The sequence below is a fragment of the Neopsephotus bourkii genome, unplaced genomic scaffold, assembly GCF_033783945.1.
Source record: "Neopsephotus bourkii isolate Nb327-2 ecotype Australia unplaced genomic scaffold, CSIRO-AGI_Nbou_v1 NB_908, whole genome shotgun sequence".
Lineage (NCBI taxonomy): Eukaryota > Metazoa > Chordata > Aves > Psittaciformes > Psittacidae > Neopsephotus > Neopsephotus bourkii.
In genome coordinates, this window is record NW_026901402.1 from 1,421,965 (window position 1) to 1,447,260 (window position 25,296).

General features: G+C 39.6%; 1 protein-coding gene and 1 long non-coding RNA gene across 3 annotated transcripts; both read right to left on the reverse strand.

The window, feature by feature from the left end:
* Positions 1–298: 298 nt before the first annotated feature.
* On the reverse strand, positions 299–12,082 carry LOC133214578 (uncharacterized). The gene is made up of 4 exons (XR_009726156.1): positions 11,786–12,082; positions 3,385–3,487; positions 668–809; positions 299–509 (listed from the first exon to the last, which is right to left on the reverse strand). It is a non-coding gene; the product is annotated as an uncharacterized LOC133214578 (long non-coding RNA).
* A 2,349-nt stretch (positions 12,083–14,431) lies between these two features.
* On the reverse strand, positions 14,432–20,026 carry TMEM18 (transmembrane protein 18). Of its 2 annotated transcripts, none has more exons than XM_061357546.1 (5): positions 19,905–20,026; positions 19,542–19,662; positions 17,169–17,223; positions 15,135–15,228; positions 14,432–15,041 (listed from the first exon to the last, which is right to left on the reverse strand). In XM_061357546.1, the coding sequence occupies exons 1-5, from the start codon at positions 19,950–19,952 to the stop codon at positions 14,952–14,954; spliced, it is 408 nt and encodes a 135-aa protein (XP_061213530.1). In that variant the 5' UTR covers positions 19,953–20,026; the 3' UTR covers positions 14,432–14,951. The 2 variants fall into 2 exon arrangements, with proteins under 2 accessions (XP_061213530.1, XP_061213529.1); XM_061357545.1 differs by having other exon boundaries at positions 19,839–19,967.
* Positions 20,027–25,296: the final 5,270 nt, after the last annotated feature.

A 25,296-nucleotide genomic window follows, 5' to 3' on the forward strand; every position in this document is an offset into this window, starting at 1 on the left:
GAGATGGTAAGAACAGGCTGTTCAAGATCAAGGAGGCTGCTGGAAGTGCTCTGCACTGGGTCAAGATTGTGTCTCATCCAGGTCAGGACTGTGAATATAGTTATATTCCTTTCTTAATGAGGGTCCCATTCTTTGAGCTGAGAGCTATCCAGGAGGTTCCCTCTGTTTCTCTCTGATCATTATCAGCAGTTTCAGCTTAGCTTGAAAAATTAGGAAACATAATCTACACAACAAAAAGACGAGAGGTATTCTAATGTCAAATAATGACAATAAACCCAAGTGGTGTCCACTCCACAGTGTGTAAGAAGTTTTTTATTTATTTGTAAATGTAGGTAGGCATAAATTCTAGTAAGAGGAAAAGGTAATCAGTCCTGAAAAGTAGGATGGCAGGGCATAAAACCCTGAGGTGATCTCAAAATCAAGACTGGAGAGTAATATGTGAGTTTGCTAGATTATTTCCTTTGCTTCAGTGAGAAGGTCATCTCCTGCAGCTTCACTTAGCTCACTGCCTGCAGGCCCAACCAAAACTGTCAGCCACTGGATGAAGGTGGAGTTCCCTGCTGTGAGAACACCTAGAGAAAGGCTAAACCTACTCTTTAGGAAAGCCAAACACTTTCCTAAATTACAAACAGTGATAAGCAGACGGCGAGGAATGGCACAACGATACCTTTTACTCTAAAGCATTCTGTCAGGCATCAAATTCATGAATCTTTGTTTTGATTGATCTGGATGGTTCTTCTGTCTTGAGGTAAGGTCAGAGAGGGAATTCTTGTTGGAATCCCTGATAAGCTTTCCTATTCTTTGTCACACTGGGATAAATTATAACGAACTTTTCAAACTGAAGTCAAAATAGGAATCTAAAATATGATAGTTTTTTATATAAGTTTACCTCAGGGATTAAAGTGTGATGGAATGTCTGCTAGGAGAAAGAAAATAGCACTGAGTACATCTGGACATCCTAAATGCAGCATCTGGTAAAATTCATGGCACATACTTTATTTCTCAGTTTTTGGCAGAGTAAACAGAACTTCTTTACACTAAAACTGTAGGTGTCCTTAAGGGTTTGAGTTGGTTGTGTATTTGAAAACAAAAAAATATATGACTATATTGATGACTAAAATTTTGGACAGGCCTGAACTGTTTTGATCTGAAGGGACCTTTTGTCTTCTAGTATCAAATTAAAAAATCATTTAAGTGTGGTTTAAACCATGACAGTGGAGAAAGTAGCCACTGACAAGTTAAAGCTAGTGGGCATTGAATAAATGCTTCTGCTGTAATTGTTCTGTGACAGCCCAGAGATGAGTGCTTGCCAGACACTTCGTGTTAATTTGATATGCTCATGTGGATGCCCCACTATCAGCAAACAAGTAGCTGGTTTAAATCCATTGAGGATGTCTATGTGAGCTGTGATTGTTGCACTGGATCATGTAGATGTACTTAAAAATTTAGAACCTTTGCAGCTGTTTTATTCAAGAACATTAAGTTAAGAACTGATGTTTCAGAAATGAAAGTAGGAAGATTTAAACGTGAGAGATTATAATTTCTCTCTTGCAATTTCTGCTTCTCTAGAAGCATTATGCTACCCTTCTGCCTTTTGCCTTATAAAAAGAAAGGCTGCATTTGTCTTTTTTCGTGTTTGTCTATTACCCTTTTTAATAGAAAATAGAAAGTTACGTCCATACATTTATTTTGTGATGTTACTTAGCATTATTTCAGTGTTCTGTGCTTTTAATAAATTTTAATAAACAGTTTACAATACATTTTAGTGAAGGTGAGGGATTTCAGGCACTCCACAAGCTATATAAAAAGTATAGTTACAAATGACATACCTTTGAAACTGCAGTCTTAGAAATGAACATCCAATGCTTATTTTTTTAAGTGTTAAGCAGATGCTACTCCTGTAGTCATATTCTTTAAGAGTCAGGATTACAGCCTTTTCCAAGTATTGACATAAGGAATTGGAAAGTTTGTAGAGTAAAGCAGGTGAGCTGTCCTCATATCTTGCTCTAGTGCACAGTTTATCAACATTTTCAAGATGGAAATCTCATTTGAGAGGAAAATACTATGCTTTCAGAAAAGTCAGATTAAAAAAAAGGGAATATCTCCACTGGCTCCCCACTGGTCTCTGCTGGTTTTTGTTTACAAATGCTCATTTGTTTCTTGCAGATAGCTTTATACCAATGCTTTGTCAGTACCAAGTTACTTCTGGATATTGTTAGTTTTTCACCCTAGACTGTAATATTGTTCTAATAACTTACTGCTAGCCCTGTGCAAATACTTTCCAGGGTTAACTGAAGTCCTGTTTGAGGAACGGAATTGTTGGCATCACCTCAAGGCAGGAGAGCAGTTCTAAAACCTCCAGAATGAAATACCTCTGATCCATTACCTCCCCGTCTAATCAAGAGAAAACTAAACAAAAAGAAAAAAAAAAAAAGATTTGGGAGATCACACCACAACAGATTAAAATAAATAAATAAATAAAATTCAAAGAGTTTAAAGAAACACTGGTCCATACTGACAGCTTAGGGCCCAAGTCAGTATTTCTTGATTAGCCAGGCTGCATCAGTGCTGGCTCTCACTCTGCCTAACAGAGGAACAAACCTAGGCTCAGCAAAGGATCAGCTTAAACTGAGACCCTTCTAGTTAAGAAATCGGAGCCATGTGGTATAAAGCACTGAGGAAAATATAATCGGCCAAACCATACCAGAAATACCTGCTGTACAGGTATCACATTCACTGTGATTAAATTAGTCCATGAAGAAGCATTCTTGCAGTAGTATGGCTGCTCGCATTTGTTACAGCATCATCATAACATACCATCTGCTCTTTTATATCTTTCTTTATAGCTCTGACTTTCAGAGAGATGGTAGCGATTACCTCACATCTTTACTATATAAAAAGAGCTGTTAGTTAGTTCAGTGTTCAGGAAAAAAAAAGTTTTTGTCAGTTACTCATCAATTTGCTCATCTGTTTGTCCTATGCAACATGATGATTTCAAGTCTGCTGACACTGTTACCCAAGGGAGTATGATTCATGCAATAATTTTCCTTCCTTCCTGCCTATTTTGTTTAAATTTGCTGGAACTTTAATATATCCCATACATATTTTTCACCTTAAATTATTCTACCTTTACTAGTCATTCATTTCATTTTTTAAATCTTATTTTCTTATTTTAGATAGGAGGCTTATTAGTGTTAGGAAAATATTTTAAGATGGCATAAAACTTTGATTTCTTATTCTTGATATCCCTTTCTTGCCAGGATACCTATTTTCTTTCTCTTTTCTTTTGAAAAATGAACTCCTTCAAGAATAAAGACTGATATTCATAACAATACCATTTTGTTTATAGAATCCATTATCACCAGAGCTATGAAAGACTTTTACCAATGTGGGTGGCTTCCCCTTTTTCAGTAGGGAGGTCATTCAGCATGATCCAGGACACATCGTCAGGCACCAACCTTCTGAATAAGCCTCCTGACACTGAATCCTGTAGCAAATATAGCATGGTTTGCTGTAAAGAAACCCATCAGGGACTTCTGGGTGAAGCAATGCATTTCCACTACAAGGAAAAGGCAGTCATGGAAGAGATCTCATTGGCAGCAGTTTCACTTCGTAGAGCTCAAATCAGGTGAGTCTGAAAATACACAGCAAAGTATTGATCCTGGCAAAGACATTTTGTGGTTGCCTGATTTGTGAGCTAAAACGGTCATGGCTAATTTCTTCATGCTCTAGACAAACTGAGCTGAGGGAAACATTTTTAACTCACAAAGCACACCCTAATTCACAGAGCAAAGGAACACGGAGTAATATCTTGCGGTCAGTCTCCATCTTCCGCAGAGTGCTGGAGGCAGTGCATGAGGTTAAATGGCTTTTAACTCTCAGCACTGACCTATTTGTTAGGTGTTTGCTATTTCTCAGAGTTTTCATTCTCATGTTTTGATGGGTTTAGAAGAGTTTCCAACAATGTAATTCTGGTCCCTCTCACAGGAGCTCTTTTGAAGGCTCGCTATGCAGGGGAATGTCCGAGTTTCTTCCCAGAGAAAGCCAGCAGGCTGTGAAGTATGCTTCTTTTTACTTTGTTGTCCAACTTTGTTCTAACATCCCTCAGGTAACTATCTTCTTGTTTCCTTGTCCCAGATGAAGAAATGTTCAGCCACTGTCCTATTTACTCCGCTTGCTGCAAAACTTCCTCCTCATCATGTGACTTTTTTCATGCAGGTTTTCCTCTGCTTATGACTTGCTTTGGGTTTCTTCTTACTTTTTCCTTCAAAATATTAGCTTTTTTTTAAAAAATAAATTTTAAACAAAACAAAGACTTTAACACCTTTTTTCACCCAAATTTGTTTCTATGCACACCTAGTTCCACTACAGACTCCTCTCATTTGGTGCATGGAAGATCCTAACAGAACCATCTGTGAAGTTACAACTGTCCTTCAAGGTCTCTCATGTCTCAATTACCATGGTAGCCCTTACTTTGGCCTTTAAAATAGCATCTTCTTCTAGACACAGACAGTTGATATGTGGATGTGAGTTCACTGTTACCACCTTCATGCTCTTTTTTTTCATACAAAACACTTGTGATGCTAGCCTTTTGCTATAGCTACTGTTACTCTTAGATGTTTTTGTGCCTCTAGAAAGGAACTGAGTCACACCTGCACCCCTTAAGAGGAAGGAGAACTCCTATGGTTCTTCCACAGTAAGAGATTCGTTGTTTGGAGGCAACACCCTGCCCAATCTTTTTAAGTATATCAGCTTCTTAAAGAGAAAAAGCTGCACTGTAATGCTGTAATTTACACACCGACACTCCAGATGGACAGTGAAGCATTTGGAAAATAATGAGAAATCTTTAAGTCATGATCTAATCATTTTGCCTCTGGACCAGTCCCCGTTCATTTGAAATTTGGGAACTGAGAATCCTGTTGCATTTACGATACTAATTCTGGCAATTCTAAACATAACAATTTTGTAGACATTCTACATCCTCTCACAATCCTAAATCTACGTCATCAGACCTTTTAACCAGCTTGGAAGTCTCTGCACACAGTTAAACCCATGTAAACAGAGTTAATATAAGACCTAAATTAAACTACAGTAGATGTCAGAATATGTTAAGATTCCAAATTAGCATAGTTTCTAGTAATACGTAGCAATGGAGCCCTCTAAGGGTTACAAAGCAAACTGATTGCTTTCTAGCCAAGATAGAATACTGACAGCTACGCATTTAATTTAAACAATTATGCATATTCTCCACTTTATTTTTTTATGAGTTTATACAGCTATAATGTATCACACTTAACTGTGTTAGATTTAAATAAGATGAGCCACTATAAAGCTATTTTCTATCATAAGTACCTAAATTAATGATATTCAGTGATAATGGCTGTTGCCAATCAGAATTGAATTAATATGTATCTACCTAATAAGCATACATACGACAAAACCAGAAGACTTTAGTATTGATAAAATTATGACTGGTAGTACCTTAACCTGTAATTTGCTGGGTAAACCAAACAAAGAAAAAAGAAATGCAACGGTATTCAGTTTAAAGCAACAGTGTACTTTTAGTATTTTTATTCAACATTTTGCATGAATCCTCAGCTATAATTTATTTTTAAATGAAGTTAGTTTTCATTTCGAAGAACAAGGCCTTCATCTTTCAACTAAAAGTTTTGGTGACATTTTTATCTATTGCGGTCTGGAATTTGTCAATATTGACATGTATTAACATGCACAAGAATTAAATAAGCAGTCAGTTAAAAAAATGTGATGATAATTATATCCATTTTTTTGTGTAGTTTTAGCTTACGTGGCATTTATATTTCTTGATCATGATAGAACTATGACAAGTTGTCTTGGAGTATATTAATTTTACTATTTACTTTTACAAATTTATTGGTATGACTTGCAGTTCATACTACAAAAGAGTCTGAAAGACTCCAATGTAGTTCACTCTACCTGAAGTATCAAAATTGTGATTTCATTCTTATAGAATCATAGAATAGTTAGGGTTGGAAAGGACCTTAAGATCATCTAGTTCCAACAGCCTGCCGTGGGCAAAGACACCTCCCACTAGACCATGTCACCCAAGGCTCTGTCCAGCTTGAACTTGAATACCGCCAGGGGCGAAGCATTTACCACATCTTTGAGCAACCTGGTTTTGGATAATTTCTCTTAACACAAAAGTCTTGAAAGTCATAAATTCCACGAGTTTCTTCACATCTTGTAGAAGAGCCTGCTTTCTCTTTTCTGACATAGATGTGTAAATCAGTTTCTCCGGTATATTTCATTCAAATATAGAGCTTGCCAAACTTTATACAAGCTAATGATATAGAGAACTATAGCTTACCTATAAGCTATGTGTTCTGTACATTTTCAAATGAAACAGTTTATGAAACAATTACTGACAAATCAGTTTCTGAAGAAGCTCTATTTAATAATATTTTGGAACATTTTAACTTCTATTTCAAAGAGAATCACATAGAAATCATATACCATTACAATTGTCATTGTTAGCTTATGCTTAAGTACACCCAGTTAATTTCACATGTTATATTTGTTTTTCATCTAACATGGGAAAAAAAGAAAACTTGGATAACACACATTATTTACTAATTAATTAGAATTTTTTGGTGGTAAAAATCAATAAACTGATTTGCTAGAAAGAAATTGGTCTTGTGAGCTGTTTTTATAAATTAACTTTTCTTAATCAGAGGGATGTTGTGTCCTGCTTTTTGGTCATTAGTGTAGAATGATTAGTCTAATTTAGGGCCATCGAAACACGAAAACAGACAAAATTGGACTGGTTTATTTGTGTTGACTTTGTGAAAAAAGGGAATTATTACTTACAAAAGGTCTCACTTCCAACACCTTCAGTAAAGCTGTTAAATCTAATTCTCATCCCATTTTACTACACTGTTGTGTATTTAAACAACCAAAAAGCATACAGTTACCTGGATTCTGCTAGAAAACACTTTGCCTTGAAGGGCTGTGATCTTAAAATCATAGAATAATAGTATAGTTAGGGTTTGAACGGACCTTAAGATCATCTAGTTCCAATCCCCCTGCCATGGGCACTGACACATCACACTAAACTGTGTCACCCAAGCCTCTGTCCAACCCAGCCTTGAACACCACCAGGGATGGAGCATTCACAACTTCCTTGGGCAACCCATTCCAGTGCATCACCACCCTAACAGAAAAGAACTTCTTATCCAATCTATCCCTGTTTAAGTTTGAACTTGTTGCCCCTTGTCCTATCACTACAGTCCCTAATGAAGAGTCCCTCACCAGCATCCCTATAGGCCCCCTTCAGATACTGGAAGGCTGCTAGAAGGTCTCCATGCAGCCTTCTCTTCTGCAGGATGAACAGCCCCAACTTTCTCAGCCTGTCCTCATATGGGAGGTGCTCCAGTCCCCTGATCATCCTCGTGGCCCTCCTCTGGACTTCTTCCAACAGTTCCATGTCCTTTTTATGTTGAGGACACCAGAACTGCACACAATACTCCAGGTGAGGTCTCATTAGAGCAGAGTAAAGGGGCAGGATCAGCTCCTTCAACCTGCTGGTCACGCTCCTTTTGATGCAGCCCAGGATACGGTTGGCTTTCTGGGCTGCGAGCGCACACTGTAGCCGGCTCATGATCATTTTCTCATCGACCAACACCCCCAAGTTCTTCTCTGCAGGGCTGCGCTGAATTTTGCCAGCGCATTTGTGATTGCTCTGTCCCTGGTGGAGTTCAAGGCTGGGTTGGACAGAGCCTTGGGTGACATGGTTTAGTGGGAGGTGTGCGTGCCCATGGCAGGGGGCTTGGAACTAGATGATCTTAAGGTCCTTTCCAACCCTAACTATTCTATGATTCTATGAATCTCTTCTCTGCCCAGCCTGTAGCTATGCCTGGTATTGGTCTGATCAGTGTTCCGTATTATTTGTTTCATATGTCAGCTCCCTTATTTTTGTGATTTTTTTGGCTTGTGTACGAGTCATACAAATCATTATTTGTGGCTATAATTGGCTCCCTGTAGCCAATTACTCTAGCTAATCACTAAATTAGGGTGAAGTGGGTGGTATCAGAGGCATGACTCCTACAGTTATGGACCTAAAATGATCCACATCTTGTAGATCCTATTATATATTATTTCAAGATATTTACTAATGAACTGTTGGGTTAATCATTACTGCAGGCTACAAAGGAATAGCACATTTTGCTAATTTATTTATCCAAACTTTACAGCATGATTACTTAAATGGCTTGAAGAATTTCTAAAAGCTTGTTTCTACCATATTAATACCATTCCAAGCTCAGTGTTCCTTAAGAACAAGGCGCATCAGTCCTAATTCTATTGAAAAACTTCACATCCTGCCCCACAAGTTGAAACTCCCTAGGTTTATTTATTACACAGTCTTAGGAGTGAGAGCTAATATGATTTTAGTGAAGGGTCCCAGCCTAGCTACTTCTTTGTCCACCTGAACTTCATACTGCTTCCAGTTGGGTCACTGTGCAAACCCCTTTTCTAGGGTTTTTGCTGGATCAGAAGGGAGGAAAGATATACAAGATTGTATTTCTTTGATTCAGGGCTGGATTAACAAGTGTGTTATAAATGAAACTTGGAACTTGTTCATTTTAAGAAATGTGCCTTGTTTCAATCACTTATGCTGAATGCTTTGCTAATAGTTACATTTTCAAATGACAGAGGCAACACATTTGATCCTGTCATTGGTTTCAACTGGTTCTAACTCTGGACAGTGCCAAAGAAAACAGGGCCATGATTTCAGTGGGACCACTTAAAGTCAGTGCTTGTAGCAGTATAATGTATTACTAGTTCCAGCTCTTTTCCTGGCTTCATTATGCCTGTGAAACCATATGAGAAAGGCTCCTACACTTCCTGTTTATATGAAACAATAAACACAAATATAGGAAATGTAGAGGCCTTCCTTTTAAATTCTCTGAGGTATTTCCTATTCAGTACAACACTGTTCTACTATTGCACCAAAACAGTTTTATAATTATGGCCACAATTCAGAAGACCTGGTCAGAAGACAGATTACAAAACAGAGTTCCATAAAGCACATTGGTTTTGAGATATGAGGCTGGCATTTCGTGAGTATGCTGTGCTATAATTTCCTAATCTTTCCAGAGCTGTAATGTGTATGTGCATGCATGCAAATCACAGGAAGGGGATCAATATCCATTCAAACTGAAAGTCTATATTCTTAAACAGGTAATGTGTGGAAACAGAACTCAGATGAATTTCAAGGATAAATAAAACAGGGCTCAAAACCAGGTACACAAAGAGGAACATCAAGTCAAGAACTCTGCATCTCCTTCTCAAATGAAGTCATAAAGCCACTGAATGCTGCAAAGTACTATTTGAAGAAAGCCTGAAGTTACTTCTAATAATCTCAATCGTGACTGTAAGTGACTGCTAGCTATGGAACATACTAAGGAAGGTCCCAGTAATGATGCATTATGCAAGGGTAAATCACAAAGAAATAGACATGCGTTAGATTTGCCAGCTCATGAACCAGAAGGCTTCAGTAACCTTTCCTGCATATTGTTCACATTGTAATGTAATTTTTCTGTTTTTCGTTGTTATACTCCTTTTTAATTGATTGAAGACAGGCTCCTCCATACAAAATGTAGGTATGAGTGAATGGGGCATTTATTTCCTTGCTGCATTAAGAAGCTTTAAAGCACAAAATACCCCCAGAGTCCTTACTCTGGAAGCATGTATGTGCATCATTACTGCTACAAGAAGTGTCTTTTAATGTAAAAAGGAAGAGGGTCGATAAACGTTTGAAAGTCACTGGAGATGAATCTTGGAGCGCAGGAAATAGCTATGGTGAAAAGCTCTGCAAAGGAAAGCTTTGAGCAAGCTTCTGCGTATGAGACAGTGACATCTAGTGGCAAATTTGGTTAACTGTAATGATCTCTGAGGCACAGAGAAGGACCAATACTTGTATTTTGCTGAAACACTTTAAAATATTTCGACCTTATTTTAAAATATTTAAATAGAAAAAAATCTCTGTTTAGCTTTGAAAACAGAGAAACATACTTGATATATACACAGATTCTTGAAATCTATAAATCAATTCTCCCTAGACTCTTCCTCCATTCAGGATTCACAGACACAGCAGATCGCCATCTAACATAGCTTTTCTGGAGTAAATCCTTTCTTTTAAGACCCAGCTGATGAAAAGTAGCAAGACTATCCTTCAAAGATCTTTATTCAGAATACGTGCAAGGATGCAGGAGACCTCAATTTACTGTCCTTCTGTGCCTTTGTGAGATAGGTATCTTTTTCTGGGACATGGGGCCAAAAGACATGTCTACTAAGCTAGCAAATAATCCTGAGGAACAGACATTCAAATTCTCTCACTGGATCTGTTCCACTTGGCCTAGGATCACGAGATCCATTGGACCAAAAGAGGTGAAAATACACTCCAATGTAAGGATAATGGCATTTCAGTGGATGTGGAAAAAAAAGAGAATTCTAGGTTTTTGTTCCTGGAAACTCATTTCTGTTACTGCTTTTCCATAGGGAACCAGGCCAACCTCAAACTCCAGAAAGTTTGCCAACTAAATTGCTAATCTATCTTTTCACAGATTTATATGCAACAAAACTACTTTCTACTATGGTGAAATTGCCACATTAATATTGCTTTCTCCCTTTTGATGTTCTTCTACACTGGTGACACCATGTGCTGTGGTGGAAAGACATGTTAAATAAGGCTGAAGATTTCAGTCACAGCTTGCAAGGTACACAGAACTGATAACAAACCAAATCTTACTCTACACAGGATCTGACTGAGCAGCTACCAGCTTTTCTGTATGTATGTTCCAAATGGAAATAAAACAGGCTCTTTCAGAAGTAATCTAAATGTAGGTCTCCCAATTAAAAGCAAAGGTATTCCACCAGCTGCAAACATCTGGCTCACATTCACTTATAAATATAAAATTTTGAGCAGGCAAAACAGTGTCTTAAATTCATGACCTAATTATTTTGCTTTGTCAGCAAGTAGGCCCTTACATTGTATTACTGCACTATCACTACATAAATCCAGATACATAATGAAGAAAAGGTCCACTTCACTAATGCTGAGGGTTTCTCTTATGGTCAAAGCCAACCTTATTATTAATTTCTGTTTTTAAACTTAGCTCTTAGACATGGTGTTTCTTAGGCAGGGTTAGCTAGAGGACAACTCAGATAAAAGTCTGAGTCTTTTGAAATATAGAAAACAAAAATATTTTTCTGACAAACATATATGGCCAACAATTTGTGTTATGCGAGACAGATTTGCACAAGCTTACATCTGATTATAGTTTCAGTAGTCAGGGAAGGTTTAAAACCACCAAGATTACAGTTTTGAAGTGTACATTTTGATGTGTTCATCCTTCAAAGAAATATTGATAAAATTCTGGAATTTGAAGCCGTTTTATACTTTCACTCAGAAATACTTTAAGACAAGCGCCCATCATGATGACACTTTCAAAACTAAGAAATATCTGCCTCCTAGCTATTGCATTATGTCAGTGGTATCAAAACTCAACCTATAATATAAAGCTCAAATACATCTTTACTTGCTAATTAATAACAAAGCGCCTGCCACTCACATTCTAGGGTTCTTCATTCTTCAACTTTGTTAAAGTGCTGTAATGCCATTGGATCTTACATTAAATGGCAAAGCTAGTCCGGTAATGCAACATAAAATTAAATACTGCATGAAAGGTCAACTACACTTGAGAGGAATAGGAAAGACAATTGAAGCAAGATTTTTTTTTTATTTCACTTGGGATCCCCAAAAGTAGTAAGAATTCCTTTAACAAATCTTGTGCCAAGCAAGAGTTACACAAAATTGGGCAATACAGAGAAAGTAATTTCTGTTATTTGATCTATGTTCTGCTAAGGACAGTTCTAATTGCAGTATCTCATGAGGTGGTGGCAGCGGAGTGAGAGCAGGGTGTGTGAGGCCATGGAACCACACAGAACCCATCACAGGGGGCAACTGGAGATGACAACTGCCCCATGGAACACAAGCTAGCAGTGGAGGAGGCAACAGCAGCTCCTCTGGTGGTTTCTGTCTTGATGCCGGCGATACCCGTGGACACAACGAATGTTGAACAAGGTGGTGGCAATCACGTTCTTCTGGTGTTTTAAAAATTACCAAGATCACCTCAATTGATTTTGCCAGCCACTGCTTTGGACTCCGTGTGTGAGTTCTGCTGGCTGAGCCGGCAGTTGAGCACTCCAGCTGCCTTAAATCCTGGGATCTCCCTTCACTTCTTGTGGGGAGAATAAGGGCCTGTGAGCAAGGGGAACAGCTTTAACCTGACAGAGAGGGGGGATGAGATGAGATCTCTGGAGGAGGTTCTCCTCTGTGAAGGTGCTGGGACACTGGCGCAGGTTGCCCAGGAGGGCTGCCCTATCCCTGGCAGTGTTTGGAGCCAGGTTGGGTGGGGCTGGGGCAGCCTAGTCTGGTGGGGGGTGTTTGAGCTGGATGAGCTTTGGGGCCCCTTCCAACCCATGCCATTCCAGGATTCCGTAGCTATGAACACGTAACCAATGGAGCAGGAGCTCCCATTCCTCGTTCTCATTCATGAGCTGGATCTCCCGCAGCAGAGTCAGGCTGCCCACCTGCTGATTAACCTGAGCAGTGACTGGATTAGATTGATCATGTCCTTTCACCCTACCAATGTCCAATGCTGGTTTTCTCCTGTCTCTAACAACTGGTTCCAACTATAACTCATTGATTCCAACTGCTGAAATTGAGCAGCAACAGAGCAGACAAAGGGTCTGGAGCACAAGTCTCACAAGGAATGGCTGAAGGAACTGGGGGGTTTAGTCTGCAGAGGGGTCAAGGGCGACCTGCAAACTACGAGAAAGGAGGATGAAGCCAGGATGCGACTGGTCTCCTGTCCCAGGGAACAAGGGATAGGACAAGAGGAAATGGCCTCAAGCAGCACCAAGAGAGATTTAGGCCGGATATGAGGAACAATTCCTTCCCCCAAAGGATGGCCAGACACTTAAAATGCCCAGTTCCAAAGGCTGCCCAGGGCAGTGGTGGAGTTACTGTCCCTTGGAAGTGTTCCCAAACCATGTACGATGCCCTCAGTGACATGGCTTGGCAGTGGCCTTGGCAGTGCTGGGGAACGGCTGGACCTGATGATCTTGAAGGTCTTTTCCAACCTGGTTGGTTCCATGATGCTAAGAGCGAATTTTCATTTTCTCCCAAATACTGAAAGATTTGCGGAAGTTTCCCTTGCAAGTCTCCCAACGTATACTAAATAAGGCACATTGTTTTCCATTGCAAAAAACTTGCTGTTTAGCTGCTCTGAACTACCTCATTTACTGTGAATCAAATTCACACATCGTGAAGCCAAAGGCTATTGATAACAGATGTTTTTTGTGTGACACTAAAACAATTGTACCTTATAGTGTTGCAGAACATGTACCCTTAAAGGGACATGCTACCAGGCCATTAGAGATGTTTTCATTATGAAGTGATAGCTGACACTACCAAACATTCCATCAAGAGTCATTAACAGAATGGATTATTATGGTACAGCATAGCAAACCTGCATGTCTCTATTCTGCTGTTACAAAGTGGCCTACCTGTCTGTAATTCTTGATAGAGCAATGAGTGAGGCGAGCTGTGCTACTTTAATCCACAGGAAAGGTAAAAAAAGGATCCCAGATTAACACTGCACTGCCCTTACACAGTGCTGTGAAGCACTCCAGAAAGAGTATCACTCTCTTCCTATCTAGACTTGCAAACTGTGTATGCATAGGCACCTAATTATCTTTCTTGGATCCATATTTCCACTGTTGTTAAGAATATTTAAGTATTTAAAATTAATTTCATAAATACTTACTTAGTTTAACATTTACTTGTGTTCTTCATTTTTGTTCCCAACTGTTCTTCACATTAATGTAAGTTCAGTTTTGTAGATCATCTTTCCTATGTCTTAAACGATATCTATTTTAGACAGAAGTTTAGGTCTTCACAGAAAGGTTTAACTCCTTCAAGACACAAAGTTTACTAAACACATATGGAAAATCTTCTACTGTATTCACCCTTCCCCTCTCCCACCTCAAATTTCCTTAACCCAGTAAAAACAGATTAATCTGAGCAAAACAATTCCTTGTTTTTACCAGTTAATATTTTGTTTTCAACTATTTTACAAAAAAACATTTAAAAAGGGACAAAATTGCACAGAACATTATAGTTTTACCCCTTACTTTCTGTTCTACAAATAAGCAAAAACTATCCAAAGTTCAGCCAGTTTTAAGAAAACGGCATTAAAATAACAACATTTAAACTGAAAAGAATGCAGATATTGTTTTGAATTACACAAATTAAGTAGAAGATTTTACTAAACTGAGAATTTTTGAGAAAAAAATAAATCTGATTAAAAATTAATACAAATCAAGACCATTTAAGTTACAGCAGATAATTTTATTTATAAAATGCTACTGGCACACAATATATGGTATGAAACTTGATTTATAAAGAAGTTAAATGCTTCACAGAAGCATGGATTCCTGAGGTATTCTGAACAATCCCTCATTTACTGGAATTCACAACACTGCTCCAATTGGCTTAAGCAGCAAAAGACTGGATACTTTGATAAGCACACAGTTAAGACAGTTTAAGAATACATAGGCAAATAGAAACAGACTGGAAGACTGTGTCTCAACAATGCTAATAGCCTTGGTCATGGTGGAAAACTATCTTACATAGAAGGGCAGAAAGACCTCCTAAAATTGGGTTTCTCCATTTCACAGCTATTTCAAGTATGTGCAGTAGATGCCTGATTTCACCTCATTGTCCACTGTCACAGGCTGCAAAGTCTTCTTGTCATCAGACACAAAAATATTGCTGTTTCTGGATAACCATACAGAAGGACTGATTATCTAGACCAGCAGTATTACAATTAAAATAGTGTTAGGTGCTTTCAATTCTTTTTCTCTTTTCCTGTTTTCATTCTCTGTTGTAGGGTCTTCAGTTCAGTAATTACATTCAAAGTTTTGTAAACCCAGCTGACCTGAAAAGTAAGTAAACTATTAAATTTAACTATTCCACATACATTTACTTATCAATTTCATGAAAGCATCCATATAAATAAACACATACATACCACAATTATAATAGTATTCACCAGCAGTGGTGCTGAAAATACAAGTGAAATAAACATTCCTCCTGAATCAAAGTACTGGTATTTAGAAAACAGCCTGAAAGAAATAAAGAAGGAAGCTTTATCAGTGTAGTTCACACGGCATTAAACTTGCACACTAATTACTCTACACAGAAATTATACAAATTATCCTACTTCTTGGGATCCACAAGCATAGGCCACCTTTTTACTGTATTAAGTCAGAACAAAAAGACAGTAAATCTCTCACCAGTTAGTTATGAATACTTATTATAAAACCAGACTTTTCTTTAAGTTTTACTGCACAAAAACTAAATTAAATCACCATAGATCAAGTAACTTATTAACATGACTGCAATAGTACGTATATTTGTGCCTCAGAAAACAAGCTTATCCTGAAGTGTCTACAATTATTTTGCGAGGTATTTTATTTACTCATATTAGAAATGGTAACAGAAAAAAATGACTGCAGCAAAGCTGTAATTTAGATTGTGTATGTCTGAAGTGAAACATAGAATCATAGAATAGCTAGGGCTGGAAAGGACCTTAAGATCATCTAGTTCCAGCCCCCCTGCCATGGGCAGGGACACCTCACACTAAACCATGCTACCCAAGGCTCTGTCCAGCCCAGCCTTGAACTCCACCAGGGATGGAGCATTCACAGCTTCCTGGGCAACCCACTCCAGTGCCTCACCCCCCTAACAGGAAAGAACTTCTTCCTTATATCCAATTTATCCCTGTTTAAGTTTGAACCTGTTGCCCCTTGTACTATCACTACAGTCCCTAATGAAGGGTCCCTCCCCAGCATCCCTATAGGCCCACTTCAGATACTGGAAGGCTGCTAGGAGGTCTCCACGCAGCCTTCTCCAGGATGAACAGCTCCAGCTTTCTCAGCCTGTCCTCATACGGGATGTACTTCAGTCCCCTGATCATCCTCATGGCCCTCCTCTGGACTTGTTCCAACAGTTCCATGGCCTGTTGAGGACACCAGAACTGCACACAGTACTCCAAGTGAGGTCTCACAAGAGCGGAGTGGAGGGGCAGGATCAGCTCCTTCAACCTGCTGGTCACACTCCTCTTGATGCAGCCCAGAATACGGTTGGCTTTCTGGGCTGCGAGCACACACTGAAGCCGGCTCATGTTCATTTTGTCCAAGCAACATCCCCAAGTCCTTCTCTGCAGGGCTGCTCTGCATCTCTTCTCTGCCCAAAGAGTCTCCTGTAGCTGTGCCTGGGATTGCTCTGACCCAGGTGTAGGACCCTGTACTTGTCATGGGTCAGCTTCATAAGGCTGGCATCAGCCCACCTCACAAGCGTGTCAAGGTCCCTCTGGATGGCATTCTTTCCCTCCAGCTTACCAACCGAACCACACAGCTTGGTGTCATTGGCAAACTTGCTGACGGCGTGCTCAATCCCACATAAAGATTTACAATCAGATACCTGCTTAAAGCACCATTAAATGCCTGATTTCCAGTAACATCAAGGAAAGCTTACTTGAGTGTTTATGAAAATAAGCGATCAGTTTAATTCTTATACATAGGATTAGTAAAACAGATGTTAAATGTTTTTTTTTATGCTTAGAAGTATATAAAATAGTGATATTTTGAGAAGTGTAGCTTAATTTCAGCTTATTAAACGTGAACAGCTACCAAAGAAAACCCAACAAAGAAATAAATCAAAGCTTACATCCTATTCCTCTTAATCGTCACACTTACCTACTTTTCTCTTAGTTCTCTGACTAGTCAGTTTACACCCATCCATAAAATCGTAGATTTTAAGCAGCAGAATGCTGCTTAAATACATGCTAGCTATTAAAAATTATCTTTCCTTATAAGCTAATCGTACTGTATGGTTTTGTTGATAAGTTTTATATTCATCAATGCAATGGACCCTCTGCCATCACATTTGACTGATGAGGCATGAGTGATCCTTTAATTTAATGCTTTCTGGGAATGAAATGAAAAAAAGAGTATTTTTAGAGCATTCATTTAAATGCAAAAATGAAAGTGAAAACATTTACCTCCAATTCATGGCTGCTAATTCATTTATATATTCAGCGCAGTACACTAAGCTCACTGTACAACAGAAGAAAATGATTAGATTCAGTATTTCTTTAAAAATAAACTGTCATCAGTTCTGCCATGTACACTACAGCTGTATATATACCAAATATTAGAATTCCTTGATCCTCAGAAGACATTACACATTTAATACATTACACATTTAATTACACATTTAATGTTTAACTGCATAAAACCAATTCTGATTTAAACACCCCATACAATTACTGAGAAGGATAAGTGATCAGAAAATATACCCAATATATTACAAATAAACAAACAAAATCCTACCAGAAAGAGCTCATCATACAAATGAATAAAGTAAATAGACAGTTTTTTAAAATCAGTGTTTTTTCCAGCAGTCTTCTTGGTCACTACTTCTGAGTTATAGCTGTAAAAATAAATGCCCACACTGCCCAAAACTGGTATGGAATTAAGTTATCACTTTAGATGTTAAGGTGTCACACTGCTATTATCTAACATTATTATCTGAAGCTATGGTACTAAATACATAATCATTTTGGTAAAATACAATCTTTGAACAGGTGTATAGCAGAGTAGTTCACTACCATCAGGTGAAAACTAGCATACTCTTACTCAACAATCACATGTGATATGAAGCTATCAAGACAATAAGAAAATTCAGAGCAACTGCATTTTTAACAGAAAAGCAGTACAACTACAGAATTTTAAGTTTGTCCTTGTATCACTTTCCACAAGAAGCAAAGCAAAAAAAAAAAAAAAGAAAACCCCCAAACAAACAGACTCAATAGCTAAAGGTGACCTGCACAAAGAAATGAAACTAGTCTGGTGATACAAAGACACGCCATCTTGTTTTGGTATCATCTGGATTGTCTGCTTGGTACTGCACAGTATAAACATACCTATAGCTGCTCAGATGCCAAGGTAAAGCAGTGTGATAATTTCATAATTTCCTCAGTTATTTCTATCTATAATACAAATTTATTTATATTGCAGATATATCACAAGTGGTTCAGTTTTTCAGGTACAAGCAAGGCTTGGATGAATACAGATACTTTTATGCACTACTCTTGTGAAGAGCAAATTTACATCTTAGCTGTAATCCAGCAATGATCAGTTCTGCTGCATTTTTCAATGCAGTCAGGCTTTGGGCATTCAAACTAGTGTTAGTAACACTGAGAGTACTTTAGATAAGACTCTAAAGTAACAGCATGTCACTGGGAGTTCTGAATGTCTAAGATTAAGAAAGAAACTAATGTATTCCTCCAGGGAACTTTCAAGCCTAACATATCACCAAGCTCATCACATGGCTAGTTTGCCTTCTGTAGATCATTTTAAATTGCAGTTACAAGTGGATGCACAGAAAAATACTAAGGTTTCTAGATTCCTTTTTTGGGGGTACTTAATATTATTGAAACCTTAGCTCTAGTTAAGAGAAAGCTATAATTTCTCTACTAACTTCACTAGTTCACAAAGTGGTACTTTAAAACATCAAAATAGTATTGAAGTGGCATTTTGCCTGCAGAAATCCTCCAATTGCTCATTCTTCCTCCACCACTTAGGCAAGCATAACAGAACTGAGCTACCCTGCAAAAAAACCCAACTCCCCAGAAAATCTAATCCATAGCTAGAATTAAGGTACATGCTCGCAATACATGACATCTGAACTCAACCAAATACCCTCTGCAAAACTACCAGATCTTCAGCCAGTCAGCCATAAAGACACGACTTTGGCTAGGCAAGGCCACTGTGGATTCTCAGGCTAAAGCCTGATAACACCAGCTGTTACTGCAATGTCCCAGATCAGCTTTGCTCTTTCTTGTGACATTATCACAGTTGTCAGTGGGGCATATAGTGAACCTGCTCCAGAAATGAGTCCTGCAGAAAGCTGAACATTTTCATTGACCTGCAGAGTTAGAATATAAAGCAGAGCAGGAAGCAAGTGCTGGATCTCAGCCCATCTGTCTTCTGCTTCTCCAGCCCAGCAACAATTTCATGGGAAGCTGATACAGCATTTACTACGCAGAAACCTTACCTATCACACATCCTCACTAAGGCCAGAGCATGAAGTCACTACTTTATACAATCTTAGAAATTAAATAAATGTGTTTACGGGGCATAGCAGCCTCTACAACAGTTTATCATACATAGAGACAGTCACCGCTACAAGATAACCTGCATGCACTTTACCTGCTACAACCTATAAAACCATGAGCTGTGCAAGCACATGGAGAAAACAGATATAATTAAGTGACCAAAAGAAGCTATTTGACATTTTTAGTAGTTTTAAGAAAGCCCAAGCCCTCCGGCCCCCGACCAGCAGCTCCCGGACGCAGGGGCGCAGCGCTCACCCATGCAGAGAAAGTGCCCTATTTGCACCCGGTAGTGCTGGAAAGAGGCGCACGTCAGCAGGAAGCACAGGACGTGGAAAAACGCCAGACCCACCAGCCAGGGCTCGGACCAGTCCGTCCTCTGCGGACAAAGAGAACGTGGGTTAGGAAAGGAAGCAGCAGCTTTGCTGCCGGGCAGCCGGACTGACCAGCTCTCAATCTCCCGGACCGAACACGACCCATTTCAGTCACGAACCGCGCTCCGCAGCTCGCCCCACTGAGAAAGGAGCGGGCACCCGCACCCGCACCCGCACCCACTGCACACACGATGGCCGGTGCATCCCCCCTCTCCCAGTCAAGCAGCCAGCCTAGACCCCTCCTTACTGCCAGGACAGCAGACAGCCCAGGCGGGCTCCTCAGAGGCGCCTCCATACCAGCGACACCGCCACTTCACGCGAGACTTCACCGAGCGCCGGTTCCGGGTGCCGGGGCGGCAGCCGGGAGGCTGTTGTTGTGGGTGGGTGTTGGCTCCCTTCAGGGCAATGGAGGGGGTAGGGGCTGGTCGTCTTGAGCGGGTAGTGTTCCCAGGGCCGCCCTTGTCCCCTCAGAGCCATGAAACTCTGGTGGCTGGTTGTGTGCTCGGGTGGATGACAGAGGTGTCAGCACACCCCAGTGGTTGCCTCTGCCGGAGGTAGCAGCAAGTCGGAACTGACTTTCCTGGTCCTGTGGCTGAAATTGCCTTCCTGCAGTGGAACAGCTCCCGTGGCTGTTCGGGAGAGGGGAAGAATCTTCAGTTGTAGTCTTAGTATTTGATACTGAAGTTAGTAAGCGAACGGAAGAGTATTTTTGCCATGTTATGCTCAGTGGAGTCAGGCTGGTGTGTTGGATGGGTGGCCCTGCGCTGATGCTGGGGTTTTGGTGTTTGCTCAGCCATACCTGGTGTCCCGCTTTAGCTGCCTTAGGGATGGAAGTGCAAGAAAAAGGGAGTTTTAAGCCCAGCTTGAAATTTCTGACAAACAAACCCCGTTGAGCACTCCAGGCAGGAACTTAAGTGAAAAATACTTCCTTCTTATACTTTGATGTCTTGTACTTTTTTTTTTAATTAATATTTTTTTTTTCCGAATAATTACTATATAGTGGAAAGTAAGATATTTCAAAGGTTAAACGTCTCATTTACAGTGCCTTTTTACTGAATGCATGTATGTCTGGAAGAAGAGACCACTCAAAAGATGTGTCAGATTTCAAACTCAGGTTCCTATCAACTAAACCAGGAGACATCAGGAGTCTTAATAGGATTAGCTTTGTCTGAGAAACCATACTATCATGTATAGCTCCACATTCTGTTTTCTTGAAACTATTTTTACTGACACTTTGGCTTATCAGATGTGAAGCTTTTTTTATTATTTGTGTTTGTTTTGTTTGTTTTTCAAAATGTTTGGAAGTGCATGTAGAAGTAAATACTACAAACACTATTTTCATTTAGTCTGCCATATAGCCAAATGCATGGCATCACTGTGAACTAGTTACTTCCGCTGTCACACTTCTCACGCTAAATTGTGGATACCTGAAACTGAGGGTGCATTTCTCTGTTTTGTTTTAGGGTTTTGGTAGTCTTCTTCTCAACAACATCTGGAGATGAACTGAGGCTTATACTTAAAGCATTGTAAAACCAAGTAATATTGCTAATGTAAAAAAATGGTTTGGGGTTTTTGTAAATGATGAATCAGTTTTTTGTTGCTCGCTGACTGCAGTAACCATCTGAAAAAGCTGAAGGGCTTCAGTGAATGAAGTAGCTGCTGTATGAGCAGAATACGCTGGTCAGTGGTGAATCTGTGGTGCAGACAAGCTGGGTGGATAGTAAGCTATTGGTTTGTTATGGCTACAACGTACGGTATTAAAAACCTCATGTAGCTTTTACTGTCAGCCACTTTAGCAGGAGTGGAAACTGTTATAGAACAGGAGTTGCTGCTTTTGACTAGGATAAAGTCAGTAATACTGTTTGTCAGCAGGTGGTAGCAGATTACATAAGAATTACCAGAGATTTTGTGTGGGATAGGTTATCTTTTTAATGGGGGATGAAATGTTAAACTGAAGATAGTAAAGAGGTAACAAACAGATATATTGCTATTTCATGGGGGGGGGGGGGGGAAGTGTATTTATCCTTTCACAGCCTCTTTGCAGAGACAGTGTCCTACATTTAGATCCAGATTTTAGAAGTACTCTAGTAACCAGAAACATACAGCACCAATGATAATATATACATTTTTGTGTTTCTGTTATTCGAAGTAACTTAAGTAGTTTCTAAAACTCAGACTCAGTTTTCTGTTGTAAGATTCAGATTCCCATGTAATTTTTTCCACACTACAGTATTGACCAAGTAGATTGGATGAAAAAACAAAAATAAAAGAAAAAGATAATAATAAAAAAGCAGATTAATAAAAGGATTTTTCTTCCCCCTTGTAACAACTGAAAAATTTTATTTGCTTTGCATAGGAAAATATCTAAAACCAGACATTTATCTTATGTTTAGGTTGCTGAAGAAAACAAGCTAGGTAAAAAGCCTGCTTACCCTGATTCAGATAGGGAATCTGAAATTTGAATGCTTAATGATGTTTATCATGGTAGCCCTACATGTTCACTAGCAGATCTTAAGACACTGTACTAGAGACTATTTGGAAGTGCTTTTTATACTTGCTGCTGAGGGAAATGCAGCTCCAGTTCTTCATGAGACTCAGAATGGAAAAGAGTTTCTTGTTTTGAAGTTCCTTTCCAATACAGGAAATGCTTCATTTCTTCTATTTTATTTGTTGAGTCTTCAAATTAGCAGATAGTTTGAGAATTTTTAAATGGTCTTGTTTAATTAAGATCCTATGATTCAGGTCTGCTTTTGTGCTAATGCATGTTTAGTTTCTGCCATAAGAAGCTAAAGTGCTTTGCAATATAAGATCCATATTTAAAATACCTTTGAAAAACTAAATATAAATCACCCCGTCTGTGCTGACCAAACCATGTTATACACTGTTTTATTCTTTACATTTGGTATATTAAATGTTCTGTCTTTGCAGAGTGTGTTCCATTGTAGACTGGATTTTATCTACGAGGGATGGGGTTGTCTTGTGCTATCTAATCTTTTCAAGTTTTGTTGGTGAAATAGTTTACAACAGCCTCAGTTCAAGCAGGCAGTTTCTTGGGAAAATGTTACAAGGAACTTCCTTGTCATCAGACATGATTTGAAATATACAAAATGGAAAATATAAGTAAGCTATAAATGTCTTAGTGTGATGAGGCAAGTCATTGTGACAACAGATGCATCTTCTGACCAGGAGATCAGAGGTTATGTGTCTGGACTGTTGGATCCTAGTCTGCAGTTATTTTGCTGTCCTTGTCCATAACATGCATGTTGATCTGTGGCCGCCCAGTCTTTAAGAGTCTTCGTGAGAGTATGTGAAGCTCTGATATTTCTTTGGGTGTCCTTGAGGTTGATCTCCTGGCAGAGGTCCCTGAATGCAGAACTGGGAATTCTCACAATATATTGTTTTCAAAAGCACTTGAGTTGTTGACTGCACCATACAGATGTGTTGGTTAGTCACATGGATTGTTACTTTCAGTGTGTGACTGTGGACTTGCCAGGTGACTGCTTTCAAAAAGTTATGACCAAACGGCACCAGGTGCAGAAGTTCATTAACCTCAGCATCTGTAAACTTGACAAACAAGTGAAGTACCTGGGCATCCCTGCCCCATTACAGTTCCAAACTGTTAAGCAACAGTAATGTAGCAAAGTCCATATAACTTTTATTCACTACTTCATGTGGGATTCGTAGCATCATCTGGACGTGGGCAGAGGTAGTGAAGGTCTTTGTGTGAGTGGGTGGGTTTACACAGGCTGCAGTCAGTGACAGAGTTGGGAGGCTTTTGCTGGGTTTTGTGATTCTTGTGTTCCACACTGCAGCCAGAGTGGTGGCTGGCTGCCTTTACCAGGCAGGGTGGGTGTACTGATACTTTCTGCTGCTTCTCCTGCCAGCTGTGAGACACCTGGCACTTGTTCTGAGGGCATGGTCTGAGTCATCAGCAGCATAAGATGTGCAGACCCCTGGTAGGAGTGATCTAGTTTTCTCACTGAGAGGGAACAAAGGTTCCAGGAGGATGGTACTGGAGCTGCCCTTTGATTTTCCCCTTGCTTCTTCCAAGCTGTTCTTTCCCATTTCCTCATTCCCCACTTCCTATCTCGTCCTTTGCTGATATGATCATGAGCATGTGTCTAGCAGTGCTCTGGACACTACTGTCTGCCATCCCAAGTATGTCAGCAGAGCTGAGATTCTCCCAGGGACACATGTCAGGTAGCTTGGGGGACAAAAGGAAGAATGAATGGATGTCTTCTTTGTCTTCCTTAGGGAGAGAAAGAGATGTAAGAAGATGGGTAAGCTGGTGAATGGGGAAGCCCCTCACCAGAGCTTCAGTCAAGGCAGAAGTAGGTTTTGGCTAGTGACACCTGTACTGAATTTCTTTGCAAAGATCGTGCTGACGAGTTCTACTGTGGGAACAGAGACTGGTCATCACTGCATCTCTTACCTGTCTTCCAGCCTGCTCCTGTTAAGTCTGTTGCAGTGATGGTCTTGGGTAGTCTTTTCAGAGCTTTGAGAGGTGTGAGCAGTTTCAATATGAAGATAGACTGAACCTGGGAGAGAAGTCTTGATGCTCATTGTTGTAGTCACTTCCAGGCTATAGTTTTTATCTGTCCTGAAGTTTTTCCTTGTTTTCATGGTTGTGCTCAAAAGCTGTCTGAAATTTCCATTTGCTTCCCAATGTAACTGAAGTGAGCCAGGGTCACATCTTCTTTCTAATACAGGTTCAGTAAAATTGTTCACTTTTCCTGTCCATGCCATTATCAAATAATTATTTTTGATTGCTTCCATTATTTTTGCATCTGCTGTCATCTCTTTACCTTTTTATAGTACCAGCTTTTATTGCTTATGATGTACTTGGAAAATAATAATAGTGTTTTAAAGATTTTTTTTTTTTTTTAAGAAATATAATTTAAGACTTCCTGTGGATTGTTTTATGTATGTCATTTGTGAGTTTCACATTTAGATGATGGATGCCACTTTCTCTAACCTTAAGGTTAGCACTGTTTTTGAGAATGAGTTGGACTGGGTGACCTCCAGAGGTCTGGCCTACACTGCTCTATAATTTTGATTTCCCAGTGATACAGAATGGGACTGACTGGCTGGAGAGGAGGACTACTGAGCATGACTGGGAGAGTCTGGGAGCAATAAGCTGAACTTTAATCAGCAGTGTATCCTGGCACAGAGCAGTGCCAGCAGTCTCCTGGGCTGTGCTAATGACATAGAATCATAGAATAGTTAGGGTTGGAACTAGATGACCTGGAAGTCCTTTCCAACCCCCCTGCCATAGGCAGGGACACCACACGCTAGACCATGTTACCCAAGCATAAGTACCACACAGCCACTTGCTCCCTCCTCCCTGAGTAGGATAGGGAGGAGAATCAGAAAAAGGTAAAAAACATGGGTTGAGATAAAAACAGTTTATTAATTGTAAATAATAATAATGGTGATAATAATAATAGAGGAATAAAACCCAGGAAATACAAGTGATGCACAGGACAATTGCTCACCATCCTCCGTGACTGATGCCCAGCCTATGATAAGTGGCTTCCAGCCAACTATCCCCAGTTTATATACTGGGCATGACGTGCTGTGGTATGAAATACCCCTTTGGCTAGTTCTGGGTCAGTTGTTCTGTCAGTGCTTCCTTCTGG